The sequence below is a fragment of the Mya arenaria genome, chromosome 4 (assembly GCF_026914265.1).
Source record: "Mya arenaria isolate MELC-2E11 chromosome 4, ASM2691426v1".
NCBI lineage: Eukaryota > Metazoa > Mollusca > Bivalvia > Myida > Myidae > Mya > Mya arenaria.
This window is the reverse complement of record NC_069125.1, coordinates 70,354,963-70,372,289: the sequence shown is the minus strand read 5'-3', so window position 1 is coordinate 70,372,289 and position 17,327 is coordinate 70,354,963. Positions and strand designations below refer to the sequence as shown.

Genomic DNA, 17,327 nt, shown 5'->3' with positions numbered 1-17,327 from the left:
ACACAAATAACAAATTTCAAAACATGAACTGTTACCACAGATGGTATACATGTATCTGTGAACAAAAAGGAAACATAATCATCACTTTAAATACAATGAAACATTGTAAAACATTTAATTCACATTTAATTAATAACATATGTACTCAAAAAATATATTAATGCTGTCATATTGGGACTTTCACAACCTGGTCACCCAAGACTTTGGATCACTTCTGAAATAGAAAACAATATTATTCTTAATGTACCAACAGTAAACATTTGATTTGATTAGTTTATAACTTCAACTTTAATATTCTAATCAATGAACTATTTCCACTATTTTTGTACTGTAGCAAGATATATATCCATACAGGATAACTATTAGTTTCAGTGCAATGTGCATGTATTTCACTAAGTAATTTTCAAGATAACAAATACACAAATAACAAACTTCAAAACATGTACTGTTACCACAGATGGTATACATGTATCTGTGAACAAAAAGGAAACATAATCATCACTTTAAATACAATGAAACATTGTAAAACATTTAATTCACATTTAATTAATAACATATGTACTCAAAAAATATATTAATGCTGTCATATTGGGACTTTCACAACCTGGTCACCCAAGACTTTGGATCACTTCTGAAATAGAAAACAATATTATTCTTAATGTACCAATAGTAAACATTTGATTTGATTAGTTTATAACTTCAACTTTTAATATTCTAATCAATGAACTATTTCCACTATTTTTGTACTGTAGCAAGATATATGTCCATATAAGATAACTATTAGTTTCAGTGCAATGTGCATGTATTTCACTAAGTAATTTTCAAGAACAAAGCTATTTTGAAAAATGATCATGTTTACATTTAAGTGAAACTGTCATGAAAGTTCTTCGTTTTACATACTGTATCTCTTGCTTGGTGATAGTTTTCCCGGCCTGGAACATTTCAGCTGCCTGGGAAACTATGGGGTCAAAGTTGAGACTAGCCACAGCTACAACTTCATCACCTCTGAAAAGTTATCAAACACAAAAACTAGAAATCATTATTACCAAATTTAGTACCAGTAGTCATTTTTTAAAACCATTCCCTTAATGTGCTTACTTCAATTCATTCACCTCTCAAACCATCCATTTACTTGTATACACTTGAAACATTTCAGCTCAGTAACTTAATTAGCAACAGTTTTAATCAAGAAAAAAGTGACAGAATAAGGTATTTCAAAGCACTTACTTTGTATAGAAGGCGACAAACTTGTTGTCCTCGAGATCACCATGAACCACAATGTCATCATAGCCAGGGCCATAACCTGTGTTAATTACAGAACCATCAAGGATGAACACAAATATCCTCAGATTGAAATTGTTTAACATAACAATCCGGTGGTTTAAAAACGTGACTATAGTTATTAATATTAAATTTTGTGTGTTTCACATATGTAGAAACAAGGATCAAAAGGGTTGATAATATCAACTTGGTTATACATTCCATCGTTATCAAAATAGGGTGAATTGTATCAAATCTTATATTGCTTCATATGACAAATAACAGGGTTGTTTTTTCATTGAACAGTTTTGAAGAAAAGTAAAACGTAACTTCTCATTGTAAAGCCAACCTTTAAACAAATAGTAAAAATGTATATTTCTCCACAAGGACAACTTAATGTCTTGAAGCTTAAAGATAACCGCAACAACATTGCACTTTCTACTTTAAGTTCTATTCAAAACATTCTTTCATTGTCAGTTGCGTGATCCCAAAAAACTCATTTTCTCCAAATTACTTTAAAATATATTATATTGTAAAAGAATACACACAATAAATATAATAATGACTTCAAATGGAATTTGATTTTTCCTGTCAATACGAGTGCATTACAGATGGTAAACAGTTATGCTATAGGTACAATAACAAGAGCGCTGGGGATGGAACCCAACATACTGTTGTATCTTTCTAGTCAAAAAGGGGAATAACTGGACAATTATTAGAGCCAAAGAGGCCTTACTATACATGAGCACATTGTCTCTGGCAACATGTATACCAAATTTCATATGAATATCTTAAAATGTTTTTTTAATTATTAAAAGTTTAAACTTTTTGACACCAATGCTCTCAAAATATCATGACTTTCTTTGATAAACTAATGGCTAAAAACCAATATAGAACTAAGCATTAGTGATTGAAATAAATTCTTGAAAAACAACAACTTCCGATTACATAGAAAAACATCAAAGTAGCAAGCACCTGTATATCTAACACTTTTGCCATACATGACTGTCCAGAAATACGGCACACTGCGTATAGGCGAGGGTTTGCCCAATATACTGTATGCAGCATTACGACCTGTAAGACAAAATATTTCACTTCTGTAAATATTCTCTAAAAGCATTCACATAATAATGACAAAATATTACACTGTCTTTGTTCACTATATAATTTAATATATATCTAATTCTCAGAACATCTGCAAGTAATATTCTATTACTGTGCACTTTTTCAAAGAAACTATTTATTACTAAGATTCAATCCATTTCATATTGCTGTTAAGCCCAGCTACTGACCATGTGCGTGTGCCATCTGCCAGTGCTGGATGTTGACAGACTTCCCACCCACACTGAACAGTGGGAACTCCACAATGTCACCTGCCGCATACACATCTTTCACATTTGTCGCCATGTTCTGAAACAAACAAAACAATGTAAAATCCTTTAATATTAATATCTTTTGCTTTAAGACCTGTCAACCTGATAAATTGGTTGTGTCATCTGCCTAGCATAATATAGTTCAAATTGTCTGGCAGTGTCAGACTCAGTGTTTGCTGTTAAATTTTTTCTACTTTTCCAAACTTACATGTATCTTTTTTTCCTGAAATCTGCTTAACAGTGATGAATGGAAGAATAAGATACCGTATTCAATTATTGTAAGTTATGCGAGCAAAATCTAATTCCAGTAAACATATGTTAATCTGCACTACCTCGTTCACGGGTATGAAGCCTCGGTCTGTCATTTCTATCCCAGAATCCTTTAGGAAGCTGGTGGCAGGCACCACCCCTATAAACACATAGGAAAAATGAGAACAACCTTTAAAACATTTAGAAAAAATATCTAACCATAATTGTAATATATTTCATATTAATGTCTTCAACAAATAGCTGATTTCAAATATTCTTAAATGGAATAATTCTCTTAATGTGTTTGATGTCCACATTGCATGCCTGTATCAATGTACAGCCCGCCCTACCAACCATAACCAGATACAGACCTACACCAAGGATGGCCACATCGGCAGGGATGCGGACCCCAGTGGACAGGATGGCCTCTGTCACAGCTCCATCCACGCCCACAAATTCTTTGATCCCAGCCTCAAAGTGGAACTTGACACCCTTGTCCTCATGTAGCTGCAGGGTATAATTAATGAACTAAGCATTACTTGTGTTAGGTTTTTGTCATAACAAGTGAATTTATTCTAACTGATCTTGAATAAAATAAGAAATATTTTTTAGATTTTACATCTTAGAAATAACAGAACTTTCTTGACTTCTTAAGTAAACTCTGATCATGACTTTACTCACAATTAAGAATATCACTTTTATGATAGTTTAATCACAATTTATAATAAATAAAGAATATTAGTTCATACCTAACCATCATGCAATGTTAAATAAAAGGGAATTGCTTTTCCAATTACAAGAAAACACCATGACTAGAAGTCTACATCCTCTGATTGCATGTATTTACAACATAGTTAAGGAACTGAAATCATCACTGGCATGACAAGGAGTGCTTGTGCAGTTGGAATGGTTGACATTGTATTAGGAAAGACTAAATCATCTTTTGTAAAATGTTACCTTTGTGAAAACCTGCCCCACACGTTTTCCAAAAACATGTTCTAAAGGGCACTGACCTCGACATAGAACATGAACACTGGCAGCCTTGTCATGCATATATGACGCCACTTCTAACCCTACATTCAAACAGAAAAACAACATAAAAGCCATGGACCACAGTAAAAGATGTATGTTAATCTGTGGAGGTATAACATTGGAGTGCTGGAAACATTGCAAGCTAAGAAAGAGGCCAGTATTTCAATGGATCCATGTTCTGTATCAATAACAATGTCTCAACCACTAGATCTGTTTTGAACTCAATTATTTGATGATTAAAGACTGCTCGTAAGACTTCATTTCATGATCTGTAGAAACATTTATGGCCATAGTGCCAATACTCGCTGGTGCAGATCCTGGAATTGGTATTACAGAAGTTAAATAAATATTGTTGACATGTTGGTAGAGGGTATAGCCTTTTAAAACATCAGCATTTTTTTAGTCTGAAATTGTGCATTTTGGTGTGCGTTTTATTGATTATTTTCTCTGACATTGACATAAAAAGATATTGGCTAGTGACTCAAATCAGTACTTAACTTTAATTGCTGTTTGTAAAGGGACTATTTTATAGTTTGTAAAATGATTTTTTGTTGTTAAATAATACTGATGGTTTGAACCCTTCAACAAATGTTGATATATGCTCAAATTTTGTCTTTGAAGTCCACAATTTTGTTAAGCCTTAGAAAGCGATACAGCAAAAGGCTGTAGCGTTATTGGTTGTTTGACATTATTACATGATGCTACAAATGTATTCCGTAAAGGTTAAAATATCTGTCGGCTAATGTATGAATCCTTGTGGGCAACTGGATATGGTATCAGTTTTTTTTCTTCGCTGTACCAGCTTGAGTACTCTCCCCACTACAACCAGGGTTTTTTGATACCTGTTTTTTTTCTGAAATTTTGGTATCAAAGAGTAAAATAATTATAAAATAAGTAAGTTAGATGCATTACCAAAAAAAACTAATATTTAGTGACAAAAAATGAGCGAGTCTACGGTTCACGGTTTTACACTTAACAACAAATAAAGGCAATTTGTATAATACATAGGGGTATGCCTGGACATGAGATACTGGCCTCAAAAAGCACTAATTACAAGCAAATGCTTACATTTTGATTTTGACACTGGTAAACAATATTTTACACAATATTAAAAGTATACCATAACTGAATGTTTTTATGGAAAACAACAAACTTGCTTAATCCCCTATCTATGTCACCAGTGAAATGTTTGCTACCATCAAGTTTTACAAATACATGTATATTTTGGAATGGCGGTTTTGTTGGGGTTTTAGACAAATTTGGCTCAGTGGGTAAAATGTAGCAAATTAAACATAAATACACAGTTTCCGTATTAGGTTGAATCAAAATGTAAGCAAAGGTTATTGTTTAATTATATCTGATCCTTGTTGATTTTATTTTCTCCATCTGTTTCTGCACAACTAAGCTGGTTTTCTATCAACAAGAATAAGATCTGCATGGCTGTGAAGCTATGAAGCAGAGCAGAATAAAGCGCATATCCCACACCCAGTCAACAACAGGGAAGGAGGGAGTTAGCAAGGTGCTATAACTGTGGATGTACCTTCTGCAAGACTGCCCCAACCTTGTCCCCCAGGGGGAGCTGGAACGGCACCTTGATAATGTCCACAACGGACAGACTGGCGGCCCGTTCCGCCAGGTAAGAAGCCACTTCCATACCTGCAAGTGTCCAGCCCATTGGTCACTTTGTGTTAGTAAATGCTATATATTTTTAGCTGGATCTTGAAAAAGCTGAAAACTTATAGAGTTCTCAAATTGTTTCTTATGAAGAAATCTACTGTTGCCATCCAAATACTATATACAGTGTAGACTCGCACACTGTTCTCTCATAGAACCCATGACCCTTTCCAAATACTATACAATTTCTAAACAGTCACAATATCCTATTATTTTATGGTGGATTGATCTATTGAATTGTGTTTTGCATCAAGTAATTTTAAAGTGTATATGACAAGGAGAAAGTGCTCTATTTAGCAATAACAGCTAGTTCACAGAAGCAAAATTTTCAAATTTATAAAACAGGAGAGTTACCATATGGTTTTTTTTTTTTATAAATGAATAGCCTGGAAATTCTTGAGTAGAACTTAAAAAGTTCAATTGTAACAGCAACAACAAGCAAAAATAGAAGATTTTGTCAGTTATGTTAGTGTGAACAGATAAGCAAGCAGAAAACACTAACAATAATGGTAATGTAACTCTTAAAACTGTCAATACACATGTACTGATGAATGCTGTGAAATACTTTAAAACTTGATTACTGTATATTCCAGGATCAATATACAAATTTACTACCAATGAACTGAATTTAAGGAATATGTATCAGACAAATCTATCCTCTAACCAATGAAAGAAGATCCAATGATAACCACATTTTTGCCTGTGGCAGCAGCAGCTATAGCGTTAGCGTCGTCTGGTGTGCGCAGAGAAAACACGTTCTTCAGGTCAACTCCTGGTATAGGCAGCACACGGGGTCTGGATTAAATAGAAGGTATACATTTTAAAAGGTGTTCTTTATTATTTATCCAATAGCTCAATCTTTACAATTTACGAACTAGCTAAAAACTATTTCATCTTGACAACTTAACTATTTATATACATTTCACAAATGGATTTTAATTTTTTTTGGGAATAGAGTCTTAAGTTGGAAACACAAAATAGAAACAAAAGTATGAATAAAGTAGTAACAGAAATTAAAACTATCTTTCTTAAACCACATCTTTATTGTGGTGTGAAGTGTACATGTACAATGGATACGTACTACCTGGTACAGACCTGGCCAGTTAGTCTGGATATCAAATGCTTTTTACCTCATCACACTTTTGCAAAAATGGCCTTCAGTTTATTTACACAAAATTGATAGGACTCAAATTATTAACAATAAGGTAACATTACATACTGTCCCCCTGTGGCAATGAGAAGTGAGTCATACGAGCTGCTTGAGTCATCAACAAACTTGACAGTCTTGTCTGATGTGTTAACAGCTTTCACCTTCAACAATACATAACAGTGTTTATCTCTCAACAAGGCAACCTAAGTGTGAACACTACACACTCAATCATAATAGCATGTCCAATGCATGATAATTTGATTTTTTAAAATAATGTATTGGGTTATTCATATTTATTCATCCAAATTATATCCCAGACTGAGTTTTGCCAGGGTGGTTACTTTTTATGTATTCATCATTGGCATTTCCAGTGTCAGTAAAGTATATCCCAACACATTTTAAGCAAGTGCACTTTAAGTGAGATGGCATACTCATGTACCTCTTTGTTCGTCTTTACAGTGATGTCATTGGACTGATAGAAGTCAGCATTTCTCAGAGCTATAGCATCTGGCTTTATGTCCATTGCCTGCAAAAAAAATAATGTTCAACATTTATATATATTTCAATACATGTACATGCAACAATGTAACAAAATGCTTGGTTAAGAATGCAATAACATTTATAGAGTCTGGCTGAATCTAATAATCATATTTTTCACAAGAATTTTACTCTGTGAAAAATGGCCTCTTATCAATAAACAAAAACCATCACAGACCTTGCTGAGTTTGATGCGATCGTAAGGCAGGTATTTGTCCCTGCTGATGATCGTGATGTCACCCTGGAACCCTTCCTGTCGCAGGGTCTCTGCACACGCCACAGATGATGGCCCACCCCCAATGATTAGCACGCCCTTATTTCCAGGTGAGGACTGACACATGGCCTTCTGGCGTTTCACGTTGGTGAGGGCAGCTTTGTCTGCTCGGACCTTCACCTTTCCATCAGAAACCTCAACCTGAAGACGAAATGGAGGGGTTACATGGTATATTTTTTTATTTATTATGATACCGTGTTGACATGTTACTGAAGAAATGTTTTTGGTTTAACATAAACCATTAAACAAGGAAGATTTTAAAACTCAGTGACCATTGAAAAGGATTTTAAAGACTACAAGAGAAAATTTAAGTCTTAACTAACAAGAGAATGTTTCCTTAAGTAAAAATTTCACTTACTTTGTATGAGGGGACACTATCCAGACCAGGAAATTCCTCTATATCTCCTGACTTGATGTTGAAACATGCACCATGCCATGGACAACGTACACGCCCATTGCATAACACTCCTGTGAAAATGTTACATTTGTTTTCTGAATACTTTTGGGCCAGAGTTTTTGAGAAACTGACAATTTTTTACAAATGCACACTAGTTGGTGGTATTACAGCCACAAAAATATGTTTTAATATGTAACAAATGGATACAATTTTCTACATTTCATGACTTATTATCTCACTAGAAATAAGTGACCTAAACTTCAACTAAGGTACATACAACAAATGTAGAACAGACCTTTGATTAGGGGTGCCCCATAATGTGAACATTTAGGACCCATGGCATAGAAGTTGTCCCCATCCCGTACCAGCAGGGCCGTGCCCGCTCCACCCACATCTACCTCTTTCATCCTGCATACAACACATGTCACAATATAACAACACAGTCACAATTATTACCACTGGGGTCATAAAACAGGGTATATGAGTATCTCAGGACAGTGAACTAAAATAAGGAATCCATTTAACAGGTTTAATATTCCATTTATTATCTTGCTTTTATGTACACCTTTATGCTATATATTTAGCATACAAAAAATAAAAAGTTTTCTTACTCTCCTGACTTGAGATCGTCCACATCACAGACAATGGCCTCCACCTGTTCTGTTGCCATGGTAACTGTTTTCTGTGTATCCAAGGTGTTCTTTGGAGACTTTCCACTGGAACCTGGAAATACATGAGATTATTTTTAAAATATAGTTCATCTTCTGATTTGATGCATATAAACTGTAAAATTCTTAAATAAAACATCCTTGCTTCAACTGACAAGTGTCAATTCCTGGTTTTAAAACTATAATCTTTACTTGTTTAAATTATCAAGCAAAGCTGCTTATTATAGTAAAAAATAAAAACAGAAAAAAATAATCCATAAACACATTTTTAAATGAAATGAAAAGTTTCATTCCATATATTTTTTTTAAAATTCAGACTCTCAACCAGCTTCTATTACATGTGTATGAATTTCGCCTAATATGCTAACACTAAATGTGTTTCTTGTGCAGTACCTGGATCCCCTGCCCTGTAAGCCTTGTACATTGTGCACACACAACTTAATCCAACCACCACAAATGTTTGATTTACTGTCCCTGTCTCAAATGATTCTGTTTCTCCCGGATACAATCAGGCAAAACACTTAAGTATTTAAAATTTACAATTTTATCACTCATGTATTCCGTTTAATCTTATACAATGATTTAAGACCATCCAATATTGTTTTTCTAAATATAGGTACAAAACTCTCCTGATATATTCAAAGTGAATGCTCTTTCACTCATAAATTAGCACATTGTACACAAATATATTGGGTCTCCATAAACTTCACTGATTGTAAATTATTAGTGACTTTATCTTGAGTATATATCCAGGCCATAATTCAGTACATCACAAATTTTAACTTAAAATTTCATTTGAATCACACCGCAATATAAAACACAAGAATCAGCCTTCAATTCAAAAACCAATATTCAATAACTTGAAATCGTGACTTCAAGTTATTTGAATATGAATAGATGACCAACTTTTTATAATTGGTATTCACTCCCTGCATGAATGAAAACATGATTTTCTGAACAATAGTGTTTACATAAATGTTTATTAATCATCAATCTCATTACATTTCCTCACAGTTAACATACAAAAACCAGGAGTTCGTGACCAATATAAGAAAGAGAAGGATTCTTTAATGTTTTCCATTTTTACCAGAAAATCATTTTGTGCTGTGCTTTTGGTATCTTTTTCATCTGGTATCATACATATCATTATAACAAGTTTATCAGGGTTTTTCTCTTTTTAATTTGTTTTCAGTACTATCAGAATATCAGGCAATAAAATCAAAACGAAAACCCTTCACTTTGAAAATAACATCGAATAGCCAAAAAAAATCCCTTTATATTTTTCTAAAATAAAACAAGATATAGTGTTGTTTGCTATGCAAATTGTGGCATTTTAAAATGCATTATTCAATTTTGTAAAAGAAATAGCATACCTGATAATTTCAAAAGAATACAAAACAATCCAGGATGTGGCTAAGGATTGGCATGTGATATAGCTGATATAAACATCGCTGTGTGCCTGCGGCAACCTTGTATGTCCTGATTAACGTTGTGATTAACAACTTCTCTATCACATCACATGAGTGTAAATTATCATGGCATACAACTTTACAACAAACATCAACATATTTCAAGTGAGGTTTTAAATATAAGAAAGATTGCAAAACACTACATGTACACATGTACTAGCATGTATAGCTTCATCCACATGTACGTGTACTAGCATATATAGCTTCACCCACATGTACTAGCATATATAGCTTCACCCACATGTACTAGTATAAATAGCTTCACCCACATGTACTAGCATATATAGCTTCACCCACATGTACTAGCATATATAGCTTCACCCACATGTACGTGTACTAGCATATATAGCTTCACCCACATGTACTAGCATATATAGCTTCACCCACATGTACTAGTATACATAGCTTCACCCACATGTACTAGCATATAAAGCTTCACCCACATGTACTAGTATGTATAGTTTCACCCACATGTACTAGTATATATAGCTTCACCCACATGTACTAGTATGTATAGCTTCACCCACATGTACTAGTATGTATAGCTTCACCCACATGTACTAGTATATATAGCTTCACCCACATGTACTAGTATGTATAGCTTCACCCACATGTAATAGTATGTATAGCTTCACCCCCATGTACTAGTATGTATAGCTTCACCCACATGTAGATGTACTAGTATGTATAGCTTCACCCACATGTATGTATAATATTATGTATAGCTTCACCCACATGTATGTGTACTAGTATGTATAGCTTCACCCACATGTGTGAGTACTAGTATGTATAGCTTCACCCACATGTACGTGTACTAGAATGTATAGCTTCACCCACATGTACGTGTACTAGCATTTATAGCTTCACCCACATGTACGTGTAATAGCATGTATAGCTTCACCCACATGTACGTGTAATAGCATGTATAGCTTCACCCACATGTACGTGTACTAGTATGAATAGCTTCACCCACATGTACGTGTACGAGTATGTATAGTTTCACCCACATATACGTGTTATAGTATGTATAGCTTCACCCACATGTACGTGTACTAGTATGTATAGCTTCACCCACATGTACATGTACTAGTATGTATAGCTTCATCCACATGTACGTGTACTAGCATGTATAGCTTCACCCACATGTATGTGTACTAGCATGTATAGCCTCAAACACATGTATGTGTACTAGAATGTATAGCTTCATCCACATGTACGTGTACTAGCATGTATAGCTTCACCCACATGTATGTGTACTAGCATGTATAGCTTCAAACACATGTATGTGTACTAGCATGTATAGCTTCAAACACATGTATGTGTACTAGAATGTATAGCTTCACCCACATGTATGAGTACTAGTATTAATAGCTTCACCCACATGTACGTGTACTAGTATTGATAGCTTCACCCACATGTACGTGTACTAGTATTTATAGCTTCACCCACATGTATGAGTACTAGTATTAATAGCTTCACCCACATGTACGTGTACTAGTATTGATAGCTTCATCCACATGTACGTGTACTAGTATGTATAGCTTCACCCACATGTATGTATAATATTATGTATAGCTTCACCCACATGTATGTGTACTAGTATGTATAGCTTCACCCACATGTGTGAGTACTAGTATGTATAGCTTCACCCACATGTACGTGTACAAGAATGTATAGCTTCACCCACATGTACGTGTACTAGAATGTATAGCTTCACCCACATGTAAGTGTACTAGTGTACTAGCATGTATAGCTTCATCCACATGTGTGTGTACTAGTATGTATAGTTTCACCCACATGTATGTTAATTTGGATGTGAAGTTTCACCAAAGTGTATGTGTACTAGTATGTATGCAAGTAATCTGGTGGCAACATCTAAATGGTGGATTATAAAACTCTGGATCAGAGGGTCCTAGGGTAGGATGGTGGCAACAGCCAAATGGTGGATTATAAAACTCTGGATCAGAGGGTCCTAGGATGGTGGCAACAGCCAAATGGTGGATTATAAAACTCTGGATCAGAGGGTCCTAGGATGGTGGCAACAGCCAAATGGTGGATTATAAAACTCTGGATCAGAGTGTCCTAGGATGGTGGCAACAGCCAAATGGTGGATTATAAAACTCTGGATCAGAGGGTCCTAGGATGGTGGCAACAGCCAAATGGTGGATTATAAAACTCTGGATCAGAGTGTCCTAGGATGGTGGCAACAGCCAAATGGTGGATTATAAAACTCTGGATCAGAGGGTCCTAGGATGGTGGCAACAGCCAAATAGTGGATTATAAAACTCTGGATCAGAGGGTCCTAGGATGGTGGCAACAGCCAAATGGTGGATTATAAAACTCTGGATCAGAGGGTCCTAGGATGGTGGCAACAGCCAAATGGTGGATTATAAAACTCTTGATCAGAGGGTCCTAGGATTGAACCCTGCTTGGAGTATCCTGATGATTAATACTATTAGTTATCAACATGTATTCAGTATGTTTGAAAAAAGGAATATTTTGTTACTTGTTCTGTATTTGGACAATGAGTCATTTCTTTACTGTAAATCTTGCCGTGAACAAATTCCTGAGAAGTTCCTGCATGCTTGCTGGTGCATTTCTTTTTATGTTAAATGTGCTAGAACAACCTAACAAAATGTGCGAAATGAGCGAGACTCTTATCTATAGATGGTATTGTTTTCAGATAAATATATCAAGTTAATGAATTTTTATTTAAAAAAAAAATACACATACATGTATATGCTTTGTTCTTCATAAAGATGAAGTTAAAGAATATAGAGAATTTACTTACATAATATTTTCAAACATGAATTCTCTATACAAGTAAAACAGAATGAAGTAAAATAAATTTACCATCTCTGCAACTTTTTGTGAGAGCTGCTCCCATGATTGGTGTGATTCACTTTTGTTCTGTATCCTTCACTACACGTAGCTTTATATATTTATTATTCGCCCTGCTTAGCTTGTTTTACTACCTACACCATATATACAAATATTATATTTATGCAATAATTACACCATGCGCTTCAATTGAGTTGGCAGGTTAGTTCAATCAACAGTCCATTTAGGTTAGTTGGAATGAAAATGGATAGCAACCATGATACACAAATTTTGCTTGTTAACCAAGGAACTTCACTGACAAAGTTGAGAAAATTAAGTACACATAAACACCTCTTTAGTGAAAACATGCACTTTGTGAACAACCTTCATTTGCTGCAATGTCAGTCATACAGTCACCTAAAATATATTTGATGGATTTGATGAATATAGCGCACTTGACATTGTGTCAACATACATTTACAACAGTCATCAGTCATCCAATTGACAGGTCACAGTCAAAACGACCACTGCAAAAACCTCCCACAACTTTACCGTAGCAACCATAATCTAACAAACCAGGCTAAGTAACTAAACAAAAATGAGCAATAGATAATCAACATAATAAGATGTTTAAGATTAAGGCAGATAAGAAATACAGAATTTATGAGGGTCATAAAGTTGACCCGTCCTTTTATTATAAGTTGCATGGCCTAGGTTTTAATACCTGAACACCATGAAGCCTAGGTGTTATTACCTGGACACCATGGCCTAGGTTTTATTACCTGAACACCATGAAACCTAGGTGCTATTACCTGAACACCATGGCCTAGGTTTTATCACTTGAAAACCATGAAGCCTAGGTGCTATTACCTGAACAGCATAAAGCCTAGGTGCTATTACCTGAACACCATGGCCTAGGTGCTATTACCTGAACACCATGAAGCCTATGTGCTATTACCTAAACACCATGAAGCCTAGGTTCTATTACCTAAACACCATGAAGCCTAGGTTCTATTACCTGAAAACCATGGCCTAGGTTATATTACATGAACACCATGAAGCCTATGTGCTATTACCTGAACACCATGGCCTAGGTTCTATCACCTGAACACCACAAAGCCTAGGTGCTATTACCTGAACACTATCTAGATAGATGCTGTTACCTGAAAGTATTTGCTGAAACTGTATTTGCTGGAATCGATTGTTACTGGTTGGCCACAAGTCATTCACAGTCCTGTGTTTTATGCATACATTTCTTGTCAAATATACAGCTGTTTTCAACAAATGGCCTCCACCGTTTGACGCTTGTAAAGCCAGTCGTGAACAAATGATGTTCATATCAAACCTGTTAAAAATAGTAGAATATATTGCATTAGGGAAAGGAAGACTTAAAAGGCAACTCTGATCCTCACTGTTGAAAGGAACTCATTCATGTTTTCGAGGGTCAGCCATCAAAAAAATAATTGTATGAAATTAGAACAAAACATTTGTAACAATGATAAAACACAATTAAAGGTTCAAATAACAGCAGTATTATAAATATTTTTTTAAAAATGCCACATACAATTGCTTGTTTGTTGAAAACACCTTAGTAACACGATTGAAGGATTTTAGGCTAAAAATTACGGCATTCTGTTTGAATGAGTACCTGTCAGTTGTCGTTTGGTGTTTGTTAAAGTAACACACTTTTTTTTAAATCAAATATAAATTTTGAGTGATAAACCTTTAACTACTTTCTAATTTATGCATTTATGGAAATTATTAAATTACTAATAACTAGATTGTAACCATGTATTCAATAGCTGAAAATGCACAAATATTAAATGACTGGTGGGTCCTAAAAGATTTACAGTGATCAACTATCATCTCATAAGGTAGAAATACCGAGTTTGCTACACATTTCCTTAAAGGTAAACAGTCTTCTTCATAAGAACCATTGCTTTCAATATCTATTAATCCTTTTCGGTTAATTAAAACAATTTTATTAATTGTGGTACATCTTAAAGGGAGTAAGAGTGCTCTGAAATAATGTAATATATATCTATTTTAACAAAGTATGAACAAAAAAATGCAAGTTTAAATCTGTGAACAAGTCCCTTTGAACAAGGAAAAACACAAAATTAAACGATCAATCCATTTTGCATAGATAAATATTGTATCGAAGATTTAAGTGCACAAAATTGATTTTGACAAATGAAAAGACAAAAAAATTATACAGTGAAAAGTAGCTAATTTATCCATGCACTTAATTTACCTATGAACTATATAATCATATCAGTCACTTTCCTGGAAATGGGTCTAGTTGAGATACAAAAATTATGTCTCAAATGATTCTTCCCATGATAAAAAACTGAAAAAATTTTTTTTTTAGGAAAAACTTAAAACAAAATAATCTTAAATGTGTTTCACTCACAGGGGGCAGAATTAAACTATTTTTATTATTTCATAGCCTATTATACTATATACACAGTAAAGGGTTTGCACCTAACTGACCCAAGTATTTTTGCACCAGTAACACGTTTTTTTCAAATATATATGCAGAACCATTAGATTAGTAAGAATGTCATTATTTAAGATGGACGAGGGGTTGGGGGTTCGTGTGAGAGGAGGTATTTCAAATTAGGCGATTTTGGTATGACAAAAACTTCGACCTGTCAAAATTTCATTACGCACACTGCGTATTTGCCTACAGTCAGCTATGTGCCTGCTTGTTTATGGCAAACAAAGGTTTATTAAATCAAAAGGCAATATCATTCAAACCAGGCTCTTGCAATATGCAACAGTGTGATGATATTAAATAAAGAAATAAGGTTGATCTTTAATGACAAGAACACTCAAAATCCATTTATGTATAACCTGAACATAGATTGAGCTAAATTTAACTAAAATTTATCTTATAATACCCTTAATCAACATAACAAGATGTTAAAGTCAATGTTCAAAAATTAAATATACGAGGACAAATCAATATTCAGTAAGAGACCAAGGTTACAAACAGGCTAATTACACAGACATACACTTGGTTTTGTGTCTACACTAAACAAAATTCCTTACCGTCTTTAATCAGTTCTTTATTATTTTGACATTTCTTATGTATCCCTGTAATATACCGTAGTCATAAAATTGTCAACAGACTCATCAACTTCCATTTAGGTGGACTTCTTAGTTTATATTTCTGTGATCATATGAATGGCCTTACATAGAAACAGGAGTTTTAAACATCTATAGGACTTCCGTCAGAGGTGATTACGGATATACTGATGCAAAAATTAACAGCATTAATATCTAAACCTGGGAGGAAAAATTCACATGTTGTGTGACTCAGAACCCACAGCCGCCATAACACCACAGGCGGCTGTTGTGTTGACATGACCCACCCTATGGCCACACCCCCTTCCTAAACAAAATTAAACTTATTTTTTTCAGGGTTTTTTTGAGTTTGGGTCTAAAAATATTCATTTTGTTGGCGGAAATGTAGTTGTACATTTTCTGAAACTTTATTATAATTATTCTGAGAAGAATGGAAGATGTTTGAAGACAATTGGTTAAAAAATAAGTTAGTTACGAGCTATATGAAAACCCATCGTCCATACGAGGGTCTTAACATGTCAACCATTAATTAAAATATTAGTATTTTGGGGGATTTTTTTTTTTAATTTTAGGTTGATTTTTAGGGTTGTGCCAGTGCGATAGATAATTTTGGTATTGATTTTTTTTCTTCTAATTTTTCAAGGAGGGTGTGTGGCCATAGAGTGGGTCATATCAACTTCACTGCCGCCTGTGCGTAACATCAGCACGCTGCTCTAAGTTCTAACCAACTGAGCTAACCGTGCGGCTGGTTCTTACCTACACACACTATAATATCTATCTATCTATCTCTGTTTAATGTCAACTCCTCTTCCGAGAGGTGACACCCTCATGTTTACGTACTCCCCAAGGGTATGACAGGAACAGGTTTTACCGTTAAAAATATATATCTGTATTGCCGAAAATACAAGTAAAGCCTTGTTATTGTCGGCCCGTTACTATCGGCTTTAGCAGCTCATGTCAAATTAATTAACAGGGGAAGTAAATTTGGTGTAGCAGTTGAAGGTTACATTCAACTGATAGCGTTTGTTGGGAATTATAACTGCTATCTAACGGCCGATTGACTAATATATCGATCAATGAAGTGAAATGGGCCGTGATTACCACAGACGATAACATTGAGAAACATATAGGGTTAGGATATTTCTGATGTGTAAAATACCTTAAAAACACAAGAAACATCTAGGCTTGTGTAACTGTTTGAAAATTATATAAGCATTCCTTACACCTCAAAAATGCACATAATACTAAATTTAAATAAGCGAACTAGTAAGTTATTTTTATTTAAAAGCAATATTTTATATTATTGCTGCTTACTTCCTATAAAACTGTGTATT

General features: G+C 34.4%; 1 protein-coding gene across 6 annotated transcripts; it reads right to left on the bottom strand.

Moving 5' to 3' along the window:
* Positions 1–81: 81 nt before the first annotated feature.
* Positions 82–16,922, bottom strand: LOC128231458 (apoptosis-inducing factor 3-like). 6 transcript variants are annotated; one of them, XM_052944311.1, is made up of 18 exons: positions 16,750–16,922; positions 14,067–14,248; positions 8,558–8,669; positions 8,242–8,354; positions 7,908–8,017; positions 7,454–7,690; positions 7,178–7,264; positions 6,808–6,899; positions 6,253–6,383; positions 5,455–5,570; positions 3,254–3,389; positions 2,966–3,042; positions 2,553–2,670; positions 2,236–2,334; positions 1,228–1,303; positions 901–1,005; positions 605–631; positions 82–214 (listed from the first exon to the last, which is right to left on the bottom strand). In XM_052944311.1, exons 2-18 carry the CDS (start codon positions 14,239–14,241, stop codon positions 181–183), a joined length of 1,845 nt encoding a protein of 614 aa, XP_052800271.1. In that variant the 5' UTR covers positions 14,242–14,248; positions 16,750–16,922; the 3' UTR covers positions 82–180. The 6 variants fall into 6 exon arrangements, with proteins under 6 accessions (XP_052800271.1, XP_052800272.1, XP_052800273.1 ...); XM_052944312.1 differs by lacking the exon at positions 5,455–5,570 and adding an exon at positions 3,840–3,955 and having other exon boundaries at positions 16,750–16,921; XM_052944313.1 differs by lacking the exon at positions 5,455–5,570 and adding an exon at positions 3,840–3,955 and having other exon boundaries at positions 563–631; positions 16,750–16,920.
* Positions 16,923–17,327: the final 405 nt, after the last annotated feature.